This window comes from Crocodylus siamensis, chromosome 5, assembly GCF_052110815.1.
Source record: "Crocodylus siamensis isolate JL-2025a chromosome 5, ASM5211081v1, whole genome shotgun sequence".
NCBI classification, from domain to species: Eukaryota; Metazoa; Chordata; order Crocodylia; family Crocodylidae; genus Crocodylus; species Crocodylus siamensis.
Window position 1 is genome coordinate 40,692,879 of NC_143399.1, and position 17,219 is coordinate 40,710,097.

The following is a 17,219-nucleotide window of genomic DNA, read 5'->3' on the forward strand; positions in this document are numbered from 1 at the left end:
CACTTCCCCTCGAAGTTAGTTCCAGATCCCAGCCGCCCCAACTCTGAAGTAAGGCTTCCTGATGTCTAGCCTGAACCTACTCTCAGTCAGCTTATGGCCATTATTTCTAGTTACTCCTGGTAGTGCTTAGGGGAATAGGGTCTCTCCCATTCCCTGCTAGTCTCCCTTAGTAAGTTCATAGACACCCACCAGATCCCCCATAGCCTTCTCTTGTGGAGGCTGAACAGGTTCAGGTCCCATAGCCACTCCTCATAGGGCCTGCCCTCATGACCCCTGACCATGTGAATAGCCCTCCTCTGGACCCTCTCAATGCTGTCCACATCCCTCTTGAAGTGCGGCACCCAGAACTGGACACAGTACTCCAGCTGCGGCCTGATCAATGTTGCATAGAGGGGGAAGATCATCTCCTTGGACCTGCTCGTGATGCATCTGTGCATGCATGACAAGGTGCGGTTAGCCTTACTGAGTGCGTCCTCACATTGGCGGGCCACGTTTATCTTGGAATCAATGACTCCAAGATCCTTTTCTGCCTCTGTACTGACAAGAAGGGAGTTCCCCAGCCTGTAGGTATGGTGCCGGTTCTTCCTCCCTAGGTGCAGTACCTTGCACTTGTCAGTACTGAATCCCATCCTATTCTCATCCGCTCACCCCTGTAACCTGTCCAGATCTAATTGCAGCCTGTCCCTCCCTTCTAGCATGCCTACCTCTCCCCACATCTTAGTGTCATCGGCAAATTTGAACAAGGTGCTTTTTACGCCCTTGTCCAAGTCACTGATGAAGATGTTGAACACTGCAAGACCAAGGACCGAACCCTGGGGAACCCCACTGCCTGCATCCCTCCAGGTCAAAAACGACTCGTCCACCACCACTCTGAGTGCAGCCCTCTAGCCAACTTGCAACCCATCTGACTGTAGGAATAGACACCACAGTTGCCTATTTTTTTTAGTGGGACCATTATTCCCCACTGTACAGCCAGCCCAGGTATAACGTCCAGCCCAAACAGGAAACACTGGGTTGGCAGAAGACTTAGGCAAGCCCCAAAGCTTTTAATTCTAGGCTTTTCTATCCTGCCCTGCATAGAATAAGAGCTAGGGCTTTGCAAAATGGCACTGTTCCATTTTGACAAAATAGTGTTTTGTTTCTAATTTCGTTTAGATTCGAAACCACTGTTCTGTTTCATCAAAACAGTGATGCTGTTGCCTTCCCCAGCCTGATCCTAGCATTGGGGAAGGGAACTCAGCTCAGCTGGGCTGAGTTGCCTTCCCCAGCCAGATGGATTGCAGGGGTGGGGAGGGGAACTGAGCATCAGGCTCAGTTCCCTTCTCCAGCCCAATCCTGGGGAGGGAAACTCAGCCAGGCTGCTTCAAAACTTGAAACATTTTGAAACTTTCAGAATGTTTTGACTTCCCTCGTTTTCTTTCGATTTCACTTTTTTGAGCTTGAAATGAGTCAGAACAGTGTTGAAACAAAACAGCTGGCAAAATTTCGCACAGCCCTAGAACTGCTCACCTCCAATCTTTCCCATTCCCTGGGGGTAGGCCAGCTGGTGGGAGTGACAGAGGAGGACATGGGACTAAGAGATGGTCCTGAAGAAAGCATGTCAGCGTGCCTTATTGGTTCAATGCTTTTCCTGACAAGGGAACTAGGATCCTTTGTGTTAGGAGCTCTCTCGGGCAGCAAGAGCTACTATAAAGACCATCCAGGAGTGAACAGGCCCAGGGTACAAGGTCTCAGCAACATGCAAGAACAAGAGTAGGCAACATTTTTGGACAGAGTGCCAAAAACACCAGCAACCTTGACTGATGTTAGTGTGGCAGGGGTGCATAGCGTAGGAGCCACGAAGGGTCCGATCCTTGCTGTGGCAGCACAGATCTGGCCCCTTCCCTGCTGTCCACCCAGAGGCATGCAAGCCAACCAAGATGCCTTCACGTACCACACACTGGCACTAGTGCCAGGGTTGCCTATCTCTGTGCTAAAACCATCTGGGAGGCTGTCATCCCTCCAATGGGAAATAACTACCCCAGGATTTCACATTGAGTTCCAGCACTTCATGTGCTGCCCTGGCCAGCCTCAGCCTCTCAGATCTCTCAGGGTCACCTGACTTGGTCTAAAGAGGCTGGAAAGCTGTCCCTGACACAGCATCCCCTAGAGAAAGGCTATGGTCCCATACACTCCAATTTGGCAAGTTGGGACTGAGGGAAGGAAGGGCACAGATTCCCTGAAACAAGATTACTTAGAGTGAGCCCTTATAAAGAAGGTTCATGCCCATTCCTCTCACATCTGTGGAAAGTCCCAGGAGTTTCCTCAGGAAACTGAGCAGCCTACTTGGACTATCAGGACGACTCAGGCTGATCCTGGCCCAAATGAGCAGCAGGGAGGAAATTCTTCCTAGGATCTGAGAGATGGTGGAGGCAGACAAAAAAAAATGAGTCTAAGTTTTGCAGGTGACAGAAGAGAAAGGGATGGTAAGCAAGGGAAGTTCACAGGCAAATCAGACGAGCAAAAACTTGGGGCTTCTCCTGTGTAAAGTATGGCAAGTGCCCAGCAACCTTTTGAATGTCCCCTCTGGACCTCTGCTAAGCTTGCAGACTTCTAAGGCCCCTGCCACAATTGTGTGGAGAGACCAGGAAGGGAGAGGCATTCACATGTTGACCACCTGTCTATGACTGGTGGTACTTTGACTCTGCAGGCCTGAAGCAAGGAACAGAACGGCCGCAGTAAAAGGCTGGAGGGAACAAAAGATGGGTGGAACCAGAGTACAGGAAAGAACCTAGTACCAAGACCCTGCACTGGACCTTCTTGCTGGACTGAAAAGGGGTAAGTTAACATCAATCCCACCGTGAGCCACTGTCTTGCCCCAAACCTGTGATGAAAGTTGCCTACAGCTTAGAGCAAGGCTTTCCACATACCTGGTAAGTAGGAGTGCACCAATAAAGATGTTTTGGGCTAGTACTGATGGCCAATTATTAATGAGCCGTATCAGCTGATACCAATCTGATTGCTGATATACAGCCCAGCAGTTTGGAGAGAAGTGTCTGGCTGGTAAGTCTGTTGGACAGAAGGGGCGTAGAAGGCGCAGAATGAGGTCCTCAGGGTGAGGGAGGGAATGGGGCTGGGGCAGGCATGGGACGGAGCCACAAGCAGCTTGTCTGGGTACTGCAGAGGGGCAGCAGCTCCTGCCACTGTGCACAACCCTGGGGGGGGGGGGAGGGGGGACGACACATGTGCCCCCTGGATCTGTGCACTGTATGAGTGCAGGCTGCCCATGGCACACGAGGCTAGGCACGGCTCCAGGCTCTTCCCAGCATGGGGGATTGGGCTATGGCTGCACTGGGAGGTGCTACAAGGTGGGCTACAGCCACACAAAAATTTGCCATAGACACTACATAGCATCCCCTCCAGCACCACCACTGCCTGCCCCACCCCTGCTCACCCCAAACACAGCCCAAGCCCAGCACATAGCTTTTATCAGTGACTGCCAATAGTGTCAGTTTTCCTTTTACTGGTGCCAAAACGATATGGACCGATGCATCGGTGGACCTCTACTGATAAGGAAAGCTTGAGTGTGACATTATTTGGGAGAAGCCCTTAAAACCAGCAGTCAGAGCAGCAGGCCAGGTGCTGCTGCACTGCATCATCACACCCTGAAGTGCTGTGTACCACTCTCCGCACCCACTGGGCATGCCAGGGACCATCTGAGCACCTGTCGTGCCCAGCAGGCCAAGCTTCTCCTTAAAGCAGGGAGGATGGTATGGCAATATTTAACCAGCTGCTTAAGGAGCAGGGAGAGCATAGAGAGGAGAGAGCAGATGAGCAGAGAGAAGACGTACTTGGCAAACTGGAAGATGTCAAAGACAAATTTCTCCATCTTAATACCATTGGGCTTGTCTGGCTGGAGCAGCCGCCCACTGACAACATCCACATGTGGGATCTTCTTCTGGGCCACATGATGCTGCAGCTGAGGCTCGTAAGTGCTGGAGGGACAAAGAAAAAGAGAAATCAGTCTCCTACACCAGGGGAGATCAGTTCTTGGGGTACCACTTGTACAGATGTATTTGGACACTTTAAAATGGCCTAAGACATAACTGACTTCTGGGGCAACCATGGGTGGGCATTTTTAGTCCCTTCCCCAAGACTGACATGCATACTTTGTTTTGCCTGAGGAAAACCAGAACAAATCCTTTAAGCCCACTCTCTTGCTTGCTACAAATGTAATCGCTCTGACTCTTCCTCTACACTAGCTCTTTGGGGTTGCTGGCTATAGTGCAGAGAAGGAAACCCAAATAGTGCAGAGCTTCTACTTCCTGGTAAGAGACAGGAGAGCAGAGTGAGCTAGGGGATGGAAAATAAAGGGAAGGCAGACACAAGGTACATTGTACTGGGGGAGGTAAGGGTGGATTTTTGGAAAGGAACCAAGTTCTTCTGTGGGATAGCACTTTGCCCCTTCCCCGGTTCTTGAGGGCTGCATAAAAGCACTCTAGGTCCAGTTATCAGCTTTCCTATGTTGCTTGACTGGCTGTTAATGCTTATCAACTGGGTTTTACTTTAAAAAGGCAATTTACTGTTCCAATTAACCTCCTCTCCCCTCTACCCCATGCTCATGAACCAGTGCCATTCTATTTTAAAAGAAAAAAAAAATCAATGAACAGAAAACTTGACCATCCCCTGTCCTATCTGGTACAATTTTTTTTCCTAATTTTTGGAAGAGAGAAGAGACTTTAGGACACTGAGAACAAGAGCAAAAGTTCTAAAGGTTTATTCACTCTAGGTTATAAGCAAGGCACTTTCGCCCAGTGACCGTGTACAAATGCACTGAGCAGATGGAGCTACACGACATAGGCCAATGCTGGAGTTCTTCTAATTAGCCTTGACAGCCTAAGAGAAGAGTCAGTTGTGCCTATTCCTTCTTGTTATGCAAAGCAGCTAGAGCTACCATCCATTTGGGAGCCAGGGAAGCATCACCTCTTCTTAGTACCTCAGGACAGGGTGAAGTCTCCCATTGTGCCCCAGGTACAGGTGCACACAGCTAAAGCAGAAGTGGACATGCACCTGTAAGCCAAGACATTACTTCATTAAGGATCTAGAGGGAGCAAGTGTCCTACCAATTTCAGTCAGCTGCTGCTTGCTGGTGGCTGAGAGATGGAGAAGTTTGAAAGCCCATCAGTTACAGCAAGGCAAGAACCCAGCAGAGGTTGTGGCCAGTTGCCATTTTACCTCAAATCACTTCAGGGTCAGAGCTGCAATTTCTGGTTTTGGTATGCTGGGAGTAACGACGGGGTATTTTGGGCCTTTTGCCTCCCAAAGGAAGCCTGCTTCCTGAGTAGTACCACAAAGTTCTAACCAGGGATATCATTACACACCAATTTAAAGAAGCCTGCTGCCTCAAACCTCAGCAAGGGGACTTGAGGGCGCAAAGCTCAAAAGCAATCCTGGTGGGAGCAACTGTGACAAAAGGAATAGAGGAATGACATACTAGAAACAGGAGGAGACACCGGGACACCTCCACCTCCCACTCTCTTGTTCCATTTTGTGCCTCAGAAGAGGCCCAGTAAATTTAGAGGGAAGATGGTGAGATGCACACCCAAGAGGTTCTGCCAGACTGTGGTACTAACAGGCTAGCTTTGCAAGGCAACAGAGCACGTTGCTTTATGAGAGTGTGCTGTGTATGCAGCCCTTGATCCCAACTGGCCCATACTTGACTACATCTCGCAGGAATGCCACTGTGAAGTAGTGATTGGCGATGTTGCCTGCATTGAAGAGCAGCCGGCCATCAGGGCTACGTTTCTGTGCTGTGGCCAGAGAGATCTCGCTGTATTCCACCACCTGGTACACGCCATCGACTCTGCATACCACACCGACTGGCTCTGTGGGATTCGTCTTCTCCACCACCTGCCCAGAGAACATATGCACAGGCACACAGGTGACAAAGGTGCTTGTTTCAGTGAAGTCCCTGCTTAAAGCAGGTTACATGCCACTGAGCAAAAAGCCGGGCAGGTATGGAACCTGATGCCCAGAGACTCTTATGTCTTTTAACCATAAGTCTTAAAGCAACATATTTCTCCTTTGAAGGAAGAGCAGCACAAGTCAGGCTCCTACTCACCCTTTATTCCCTGCAAGGGTTTCCCTGGCACCCAACCCTTCGGTTCCTTCTTCACCCCACCATTCCCCTGGTAATAGAGGATGTCACTCACAGGCATCTTCTGGTTCCCTCACAGAAGGCTGCTTCTGACAGCAGCTGTACCTTGGACACAGATCCTGACTCCATTTCTACATAGCAGGGGGCCACATACTGCATCCCCTCCTTCTAAAATGTTGTTAGGCATCCAGGCACTTTTGAGGCAAGGACAGAGGCATCCAGAGAAACATGAACAGGAGTCGGGAGGAAGGGTGGGGGGAAGGGGGTAGCACACCCAGCACCCAGGTCACATTTCTACACAGCTGAGCAGCTTGGGTGCCAAGCCCTGGAATTCTAAGGCATAAAGTTCAGCACCTAATGAACCACCAGCTTGCCACAGACCACAAGTGGGAAACTGTAACTTGAACATAGGGCCCATTTCACGGTGGTTACTAACACCTATACAAATGCTGCCTTTAGCGTCCAAAGGGGCAGGCAGCCACTCTGAGTCTTCTCCCCACAGCCTACCTCCATCTCATCCTCCCAATGAAATGCCTGGGTCCCTGCAACTAGGGAAATGGCTGGCAAAAAAACCAGGCAGCTCCCTTATTGTGGAGGGAGTCTCAGCAATATTCTAGCCTAACAGGAAGAGCTCTAAAGCCTGAGAATGTAAATGGGTGTCTAACCTAATTTACAAAATATCTAATATTCTGCTGTATTGATGAATGCGAGGAAAGGCCTCTTGTGAAGAAAGAGAAGAGCCTTCCAGGATACAGTCAGATATCCCACTTGCATGGCACTTCCCACCCATTGCCCAGACAAGGCTCTACAATCTGCCCAGAACCTTGCAATTAGCTTCCTTGTCAGCATGAATCCCACAGGCAACTAGAAGTCTCCAATTACTAGTGATTATAGGTAATAAGCTAGTGCTGTTGCTGAGGAAACTCCTCTGGCACCACAAATACATTCTCTCCCTAATAAAGCAAATGCATCACTGTCACAGGACATGGGAAAGCCAAGTGTCCCAAACTCAGTGCCAAACACCCGTAGCAATGTCCAAACATACTATACTGGATGCACTGAAATTCTGTCACTGATGGCACTTTTTAACAGGAGAGGAAAGCTCAGTGTAGGTGGGAGTAAGCCTTTCCATTAGTTTGAAGCAGGGTATGCTGATTTTGCTGGAAGTTTACAGCCACAAGCTAAAAAGAGGGCAGTGCCCACACAGGCTTGCACTGGTTTAACAAAAAGTAGGGGGAAAGGTATCAAAATAACACACTGTGTATAAACCTCAAGCATATGGGAAGCTGGGAGTAATCAGGAATCGCTACCTATAGATGCCCACTGATGCACAGGACAATGTTCTACCACAGTAGTTCTGAATAACTCTACCTACAACAGGGAATAGGGTCTATGTTTCCCCATGAGAACATTAGCAAGAAGACTAAATGACTGATAAAAGTTAGTATAGGTAGAGTACAAGTGGGTTCAAGTAATCAGACCTACTGAGACATGGGGTCTAACCTCATAATCCCAGCCAGCCCTGGAGCAGATTGCTTTCAACAGCATAGGGCAATAGGAAGCAAACCAAGAATGCTGCATAAAAACTGCATGCTTTGCTTTTCCAGTATGGACTGCACATGTTGCCTGGGAGACCTGTAGTAGTCCAATAATGTCCAGACTTCCATTACAACCCATCTGCCCAATGTTTATCACTTTCTCAAACAGTCACTCCCAAAGGTGAAGGTGGAGGAATTTTTCCCCTTTTCAAATATGGAAAAGAAAAAACAGATGCCTTTCCATGTAGCCATTGGTTAACCTTCACAAACTGACACCTTTTGAACAGCCTCACTAGCCTAGAGGCCATAATTCTGTTTCTGACCCAAAAAAGTATGAAATAGTGTAATTCATCAATCAATCAATAGGCTCCCTTAACCACATAGGTGGGGGATTGTGCCACTGAGTTCCTGTATTAGCATACACATCTGCAGGGCTCAAGTGCTGTCAGCTGAAGCAAATTATTTTGCTCAAGGAGCATAATGAATACACTACATAGCTAGGGGAATTTTGGCAAAATGATTCACATGTAATTTTGAGGTTTGGGTTTCACCAACACAGTGAAATATGTTCTTATGAAACTAAAGTTCCTCAGAAGCTCTGATGTCAGATGCCCAGTATACCAACATGTTTCTTGGTAGGAGACATCTAGTGGTTATCAGAAAAGATTCACTGAAAGAGTTTTTCCAAAACTGCTTGGATTAGGGCTGTCCAATTTAGCAGCTGGGGACTACATGCCATGGAAAGCGGGGGAGGGGGGTCAGCATGGGCAGGAGCCATAGCCCTCCCTCATCTCCCCAACTATAAGCTCCCTTGGCATCACATAGGTGGACACCCCCCCCTCACTGCATTAGATGGGCAGGCAGGCAACACTCCCATAACCTCCTTGGCTGCAGACTCCCCCAGCACAGCAGGCTGCACTGTAACACCCTCACTGCCCCACCCAGCCCCTGTAGGGAGAATGGGGAGGAAGCCTAGAGACCTCAGCTGCAGCAGTAGCCCCCAGTGATAAGGACCTCCCCATGGCCAGTGGCTCCCAAGGGGGCTACAGATTAACCCCTCATACAGCCAGCAAGCCACCAGTTGAACATCCCTAGGTGATTTTCATGCTTATTTCCTATTAATTTAAGTGAGAATAGTGAAACAAAACTCTTTAGGGCACTTAAGATTCTCATAGGCCTCAACCTCTAGATCTATCTGGGATCTTAAAACCTTTTCGTTTTAGCATGTGCCTTAGGATAGGAGAGGCATGGAGATATGCCTGCCAGATCTGTATATGCATGCACTGCAGCTTCTTGTTTTTTCAAGCTTGCTGGGTACTGACAGTTGCAAGAATCCCTGCTCCTCAGGCCTGTCAGTGGCCCATACACAATACTGGCATGTGCAGGTAGCTGTCACACACACAGCAGGAATCAGCATTTTGGTTTGTAGGTACCAACTGGAGGCCTCAAGACAGTGGTTCTTGACCTTTTTAGACTCGAGGCAGCCCTCTGAAAGTGCCAGCTCTTCATTTTCACTTGTTTTCTGACTACAGAAAAATTATAGAGCGTTTTTTCTATTGCAAAGAACTTGAGACATACAACAACAGGTCAGAATGTTTATAACACTGTGGATTTTTATTTGAAGTCTCTGGGTTATCTTGAGTCATGTTTGTACCACCTAACAGTGTTAATATTGCACAGCACCTTGCGTCACCTTTGAAAAACTATCAAGGCACTCCAGGGTCCCATGGCACCCTGCTTGGGAATCAGTGCCCTAAGACATGGACAACAGTGACTGAAACAGATGTAGTGACTTGCATTTAGATACTATAATTCAGAGAGGAAGTTACATTACCAGGCTGTTAGGCCCAGAATAGCCACTTTGTTTGGTTCCTAATTCATAGATTTCATAGACTTTAGGGCTGGAAGGGACCTCGGAAGATCATTGAGTCCAGCCCCCCACCCAAAGGACAGGAAGTCAGCTGGGGTCATAGGATCCCAGCAAGGTAAGCATTCAATTTGCTCTTGAAGGTGTTCAATATAGGTGCTTGAACCACTTCTGATGGCAGGCAGTTTCAGACCTTGGGGGCTCGGACAGTAAAGAAATTCTTTCTTATGTCCAGCCTGAAATGGTCTGGCAGTAGTTTATGACCGTTCAACCTCGTCATCCCTTGGGGTGCTCTGGTGAACAAACATTCCCCCAGATCCTGGTGGTCACCCCGATAAACTTATGGGTGGTCATCAGGTCACCCCTGAGCCTGCGCTTTTCCAGACTAAAGAGCCCCATGGCTCTCAGCCTGTCATCATAAGGTCTGTTCTCCTGACCTCTGATCATGCGCATGGCTCTTCTCTGGATGTTCTCTAGCTTTTCCACATCCTTTTTGAATTGCAGGGCCCAAAACTGGACGCAGTACTCCAGCTGAGGCCTCACCAAGGCCAAGTACAAGGGAAGAATGATGTCCCGGGATTTGTTTGAGAAGCATCTATGGATGCTTCATCTTGTGGTCAATGATGACCCCCAAGTCTCTTTCTCCTCCCTCCCACACCCCAACACATCCTGGACTCACTACAAGAACTAGTATTCTGCTCCCTTTCAGTCCCTTTGCCCAGCTAAAGGCCATAACTGGTGCACTCTGGCTGTTTCCCTTGCAGCCACCCCAGCTGCTCTTCTTACCCAAAAGAAACATGATGTAGAAGACTCTGCCTGTTTCTCCAGACGGAGAAGCAGGCGGTTAAAGCAGTCCAGCAAGTGTGCAAGCTAAACTGCCAATTACAGCATATTCCATGGCCCATCCTCCTCCCTCACCATAGAAGAGGTTACCTTTGCACCACAGTCTGCTCCTTTCTGTATGCAGAACCCAATGAACCTGGGGTCAGCCACCTTCACCAAGATGTTGTCAACACAGTACACGTGGATGCTCCCGATGCCTCGCTTTTCCATGTCCTCCATGATACCGTGGGCCCCGAGAGCTCGATACAGCCCTCCATTGCCATCTGGTAAGGGCGGGGAGGGGTGGGAGGGGAGAGAAGAACATATTAATGCACCAGAACTGCAGAGAGGAGGAACAAGACTAAGCTCAGGAAGCTTGTCAAAGCCCCAGCAAGTTGTCCTGTGCAGCAGTCAGGTCACAGTGTTGACAGAAGCTGCTGCAGAGAAAAGAACAGATGCTAGGAAGGACCTCAGCTTGGAAAGCCTGTTCTACCCGCTACTCTGTGACATCCTTTCCACACTCTGCCCTCTGCTTGCATCTCATCCTACCCCTTCGCTCAAGCCAGAAGGTAAGCAACAGACCCCTCCAGCAGATGCTCCCATGTGGCTAGCCAGCCAAGTGGCTAGCCAGTGAACGAGTGCTGGAGTATGCCTACTCCAATAGAGGGGAGAGAAGTACAGCTGTAGCAAAAGCAGCGAGGAAAGACTAAAAAGGACTTCTGAATAGGAGAGGGAGCTTTGCAGGGTTAGTTTTCATTTGGTAAATTACCAAACTGGGACAAAGAGAGCAGCTCAGTGAAAAGTGCACTCGTCTCTTCCAAGGGAAGCAAGACTTCAGCGCCATGGAGGATTGAACTATAAGGCTAGAGACAGAAGTTACACATACACCAGTTTAAGTAATCAGAAACTGGTTTAGACCTGTAACAACTGAAGTTCTGTGCACGTAAACTGATTTCAAAATGGCTGAAACTAGTTGAAAGAAACCTGGTTGAATGTCATATATGTCTTAACTGACTTAAGTCAAACCAGTTTATGGAACTTCTGTCCCAGACCTCTTCCTAGTTCAAGTTAAATCAGTCCCTCAGCATCCCAGGATGTTTTACAGCCCTGGGCTGTGCTGTGCTGTCTAATTGAGCATAGCAGAGTTGGCCCCACCCCTCTGCCCTCTAACCAGAACAGCCAGGGGTGGCTGACAAGGGGGTGGGGGTGAGAAACCCACTGCATTGGCCTGAGCTGGTCTGCCTAGACAGGGTGGAACAGCTCCTGCCAAACTTTTCCCCACTGCAGTGGAGGGGGTGGGTGCATGGGACAACAGGCTCAGGCAGAGGGGAGAGAGGGGGATTAAATCTACCTGCCTCCCTTCTCCTACCACAGCAGAGGTCTTCTAGCTGGGGTCCCATGCCTGTGGGAGAGGGGAAGCAGGGGAAACTTAATCCCCCTCCCTGCCCTCCACCTGAGGCACTGCCCAGGCCACCGGCTGGCCAAACCTGGCAAGGGCTGCTTGCCCCTTCCCCTTCCAGGCACACCCCAGCTGGGGTCCCTGCAGGCCAGGGAAGGGACTTAAAGCCCTCCCCAATCTTACTCAGTGGCCTTCCAGGGCCTGGCCATGCACTGCCCTCCGCACCCTCAACTCAGCTTCCCTCTAGCCTTCCTGCCCCTGGGGAAGGGAAGGGAAGGGAAGGGAAGGGAAGGCTTGCTCTAGCACCCCCCAGCTTCCAGCCTGAGCCACTGCAGGCACGTGCCTATATTTCTGGAATCAAAAATGAATGTCTGTTCACTAGCTTCTCAGTTCAACCTACGCAAATTGAACTATGCAGTTTAGCCCAACAGTCACCATCAGTCAGAAGAACTAGGAGAACCCAGGTCTTCACCTCTGACTCTTTAGTTCTCCTGGATAGCATGGAGAGCCTCCAACAAGCAAACAAGATTACACAAGAAGCCATCTTATGCAAAACTACCCCTCCTCACCAGGGACAGGAAGCCAGGTGCTCTGTACCACAGAGAACTCCAGCATCCTGCCTAACCCAAGTCTCCTGGCTCTGTTAGCAATGTTGGTCATTGGGGGACAGGGATGGGGGGAGAGGAGTAGAGAAGATTGCAACAAGCAGATACACAGTGATTATATAAACTGTTCAAGTGGCTTGTAAAAGTCACATGTCTGTCAGCTCATAAAGCAGGCATTTTCTGCTTTTGCATGGACACACCCTTTTGAAGAAAAAACAAACATTATTAGGAGCCAGCCCCAGGAGTTTAATATGGTTTGCTCCTATTTTTTCCACCCCTCTGCATCTAACTTTTAGTTGAGAGATGCTCTGGGGTAGGAAGAAGCGACTGTCATTCGACAAGCTCATTTCCTCCCACTTGAGCTACTTCACTTCAGCATTCCCCCCTCTGCTTAATATCAATTACCAAACCTGGGACACTGCCAAACCCACAGGATTTGTGTTTAAAATAAGTCGACCCTGTATCTAAAATATCAGTAAGTTGCTTGCTGTGTCTGCCCAACAAACTTGGGCTCAGCTTTCACCTAACTTCAGCCTTCCCCACTTCAAAGTCTCTCACCCCTTCACTCTCCTGATCTTGCCTCAGAGGACTCCACTACCAGTTATTTCAGTGCCCCACTCAGAACCCTGACAAGTGTGGTCTGGATGAAACCATTACCTTCCCCTAGATCCCTTTAACAAGTTTCCAGAAGCACAAACCTGGTGCCATGGAAACTTTGCTCTTTTCTTCCAGAAGAATTTTCCCATCAAACCCCATGGCAGGCAGCATCCCCTGCTGGAAAAAGACCACATTTTCCTTCTTTAAACCAAAATACTTGTGTTTCAAGAAGAACTCCTTTGTGGATTCTATTGTTCTGCCGCTTGTCATGATGTACCTGCCACAGCATGGAGAGAAAAACAGAAGAATAAGGACACATTTGACCAAGGGCAGATGTAGCCCAACACAAACACGCAGGATTTCTATATGGAGCAATGCAACCTACGTTGCTCCCCACACCCCATGGCTCCTTTTGAAGCATATGACAAGTACTCGTGGGACAACCCTCTCAATCCCCCAGTGGGAAACTCATCATCATAATGGAGCCCCAGCTCAGTTCTAAAGGATCCTGACTCACAACAATATTTAAATGGCAGCAGCAAACCACTGACCCAAGGGCTCTATAAAGCCTCGTGTCCAGCAGTGCTTGTCAGAATGGGGTCATGTCAGGGAGTTCTGAAGCCAGCAGGAAGGTATAGACAGACTGTGTGTCAAGAATACAAAAACTGCCATAATGGGTCAGATCAAGTATCCCTCTAACACAGTATCTTGCCTCCAATGGTACCAACCACTGGGCAATTTATAGGAAGAGAATAAGAAACAGGGCAAGTGTAAAGTGATCCCTGCTCAGTTATAGTCTTGCAGTCATCTGCAGTCCTAGAGTTAGGGACATGCTGGGCACAAGGTGACATCTGGGATTGTGGTGTTTAATAGTCCTGTATGGACTTCCCCTGCACAGAGCTGTCTAATCCTTGTTGGAACCCCATTACATTACTGACCTCCACAATATCCTGCAGCAAGGAGTTCCACAGGTCAGTTATGGCACTGAAGGAACCCCATTATTAGGGTATCTACCAGGCAAGATGTGATTAAATTCGGTGTGCTGCTGAAGACTAGCCATGATCTAAAGCTCCCCTTTCTGCCTCCTAGGAAGGGGTTTCCACCTATAACCATATCACTCAAAACAGAGCCAGGCTTATTTCCACCCACGCCCCACGTGATTAGGTATAAGCTGTGAAAACCGAGCACAAAACGTAGCTCCCTAAAGCACCCATATCTCCCCTTGCAATACAACCCCATCCCAATGCTGTGCAGAAGGGAAAGACGCTCAAAAGTGTTAGTGGAGGGAAGGAATCAAGACAGGACCACACTTGTCTCTTCCCTACTGCAGAAGGAAGGGACAGAACAAACTGACCCTGGACATTGAAGGCAACCCGAGGTGCTACACAGAAGTTGGGGTTCCATGTAGAAGGGCTGTTTGGAAGCATGTTCCCCCACACTCCATATGATTCTGCATTCCACTGTAGCAGCCAGAACTGCTGGGATTATGCTTTTCTTGGTCTCCCTATACATTAGCCAGGGCCATCACAGGAAACCAAATTTGATACCAGGTTCCCAAATACATCTTTTTTTTTTTTTTTGCCCCTCTTTGGGACCCTAACTAATGAAGAGGCTGAAGCAGTTCCAGGCTATGCTCTGATATGGCATGTTTTTGTTTATTTTTTTAATCAGTGGCCACACCACTGAGAGGAGAAAGAACAATGAAGGGTAGTAAAACTTGATCATGATAGGGAAGTGACTGAAGATGAACTGACCTGACCTTAAGAACAGCCCCCTCAGAAGGAAGTGAAGGGCAGTTCCATAATCCCAATATACCCAGGGGTTCCAGGTGTGGCAGACACTGAATGGGAGACTGCTGAATTTGGAACTTTGCCTCCTTCAAAAAGGATTTCCCCTCCCATTACCCCACCTTTTCAAGGCCTGTTACAGAGAAAGACTGCAAGGGGAAATTTCTCAGGACATTTGCAACTTGGGCTCTCATCAACACCTACTCAACTCAGATACCTAGGAAACCTTTTGGCAAATTTATCACCCCTGCCAGTGGGACAGACGCAGGAGATCACAATACACATCCTAGAGTCCAGCTGAAAGGGCTTGCCCTCTAGCTAAGAATGGCAGACAATATTGCCATTATCTGCTTTCTAGTCAATCTAATCACAACCTTAACTAGACTTCACAGAATCATAGAAGTCGGGTCGGAAGGAACCTTGGAGATCTTCAAGTCTGACCCCCTGCCTGGGCAGGAGAAAAAACTGGGCTTAAATGACTCCAGTCAGGTAGGCATCAAGCCCCGTCTTAAAGACCTCCAGGGTAGGAGCCAGCACCACTTCTCTTGGAAGTTGGTTCCAGATCCTAGCTGCCCTGATTGTGAAGTAGTGCCTTCCGATATTTAGCCCGAATCTACTCTGTCAACTTATGGCCGTTATTCCTTGTTACTCCCAGTAGTGTTCAGGGCAACAGGGACGCTCCTGTTGCCTGCTGGCCTCCCTTGGCCAGTTTATAGATGGCCACCAGATCCTCTCTCAGCCTTCTCTTGCGGAGGCTGAATAGGTTCAGGTCTCGTAGCGTCTCCTCATAGCGCCTGCCCTGCTCCCCTCTGATCATGCGGGTGGCCCTCCTCTGGACCCTCTCCATGTTGTTCACATCCCTCCTGAAGTGGGGTGCACAGAACTGGACACAGTACTCCAGCTGTGGCCTGACCAGTGTCACGTAGATGGGGAGGATCACCTCCTTGGACCTACTTGAGATGCACTTGTGGATGCACGACAAGGTCCGGTTAGCCCTGCCAACTGTGACCTCGCGTTGTCCGCCCACGTTCATCTTGGAGTCAGCAATGACTCCAAGATCCCTTTCTGCCTCAAGAAGGGAGTTTTCCATCTTATAAGTGCGCTGCTGGTTACTACTGCCCAAGTGTAGCACCCTGCATTATCAGTATTGAAACGCATCCTGTTTTTATTAGCCCACCCCTGTAACCTATCCAAGTCTTGCTGCAGTCTTTCCCTCCCTACTAGTGTGCTCACCTCACCCCAAATTTTGGTATCATCAGCAAATTTAAACAGGTTGCTTCCCCCCGCCCCCATTATCCAAATCGCTGATAAAGAGATTGAACAGCGCGGGCCCAAGGACCGAGCCCTGGGGGACTCCACTGCCCACTTTTCCACAGGTCGAATATGACCCGTCCACCATCACCCTCTGAGTGCGACCCTTCAGCCAATCTGCAATCTGACTGACTGTGTAGGCATCAATGCCACAGTCACCTAGTTTTTTTAATGAGGATGGGGTAGGAGATAGTGTCAAAGGCCTTGCTGAAGTCCAAAAAGACTACATCCACAGCGACACCTGCATCCAACGTTTTTGTGACCTGATCATAAAAGGCAAATCAGGTTGGCCTGACATGACCTGCCCCTAATGAAACTGTGCTGGTTGCCCTTGAGCATCATCCCTGAAGCCGGCCCATCACAGATGTGCTCCTTGATGATCTTCTCAAACAGTTTCCCTAGGATTGGGGTAAGACTGACAGACCTATAGTTGCCCAGGTCCTCCCTCCTCCCTTTTTAAAGATGGGGACCATGTTGGCTATCTTCCAATCATCTGGCACCTGGCCCGAGCACCATAAGCGCTCGTAAAGCCATGCCAAAGGCCCTGCAATAACCCCTGCTAGCTCCCTCAACACCCTGGGGTGGAGAGCATGTGGACCTGCTGATTTGAACACTTCCAGCCCCTCCAGAAGCTCTCTAACCCAGTCCTCCCCAACTTGAGGTCTGGAGGTGTTCCCCTTGAGTCCGTCTTGCATTATGGTTGGGAAGTCCCGGTCCCTGCCCAAGAAAACAGAGGTGAAGACACTTAATCCTTTGCATTTGCACAACCTCTCTGCTCCAAGTCCTTTGGGGGGTGGGCAGACTCCACCATGGCTACACTAGGTACTCACTCTGGTGCAACTTTGTCGACACAATATCACCAGAGCAAGATCCCCTCTCCCACCTCCTGGAAGTATATGTGTTGCACTTAGAGCAACCCAACTGGAAAGCTGACCCAGGGGAGCTATATTGAGTTTGTTTTCTATGCATCCACGTTAGGACAATGGGGTAGTAGCCACACCTTTGCCTTGCTATGGCAAAGGCATGAGTTAGGGAGATTAACAACCTTGCCCACGATTAAAGTCAGAAGAGACAGAGGTAGCCTATCAGTCTGCAACCACTACTTTTTGGCCATACTAGTAGTGAGAATGGTGTTCATCAGGACCATCCTCCACTCC

At 49.1% G+C, this 17,219-nt stretch overlaps 1 protein-coding gene across 2 annotated transcripts in view; it reads right to left on the minus strand.

Moving 5' to 3' along the window:
- Positions 1–17,219, minus strand: part of UAP1 (UDP-N-acetylglucosamine pyrophosphorylase 1) — a 34,315-nt gene that overhangs the window by 9,700 nt on the left and 7,396 nt on the right. For both annotated transcript variants that reach the window (XM_090047828.1, XM_090047830.1), the window contains exons 3-6: positions 13,066–13,241; positions 10,475–10,647; positions 5,696–5,889; positions 3,831–3,974 (exon numbers count right to left, since the gene is read on the minus strand). In XM_090047828.1, the coding sequence (XP_089903954.1) occupies positions 3,831–3,974; positions 5,696–5,889; positions 10,475–10,647; positions 13,066–13,241 (687 nt within the window). The remainder of the gene's footprint in view (positions 1–3,830; positions 3,975–5,695; positions 5,890–10,474; positions 10,648–13,065; positions 13,242–17,219) is intronic.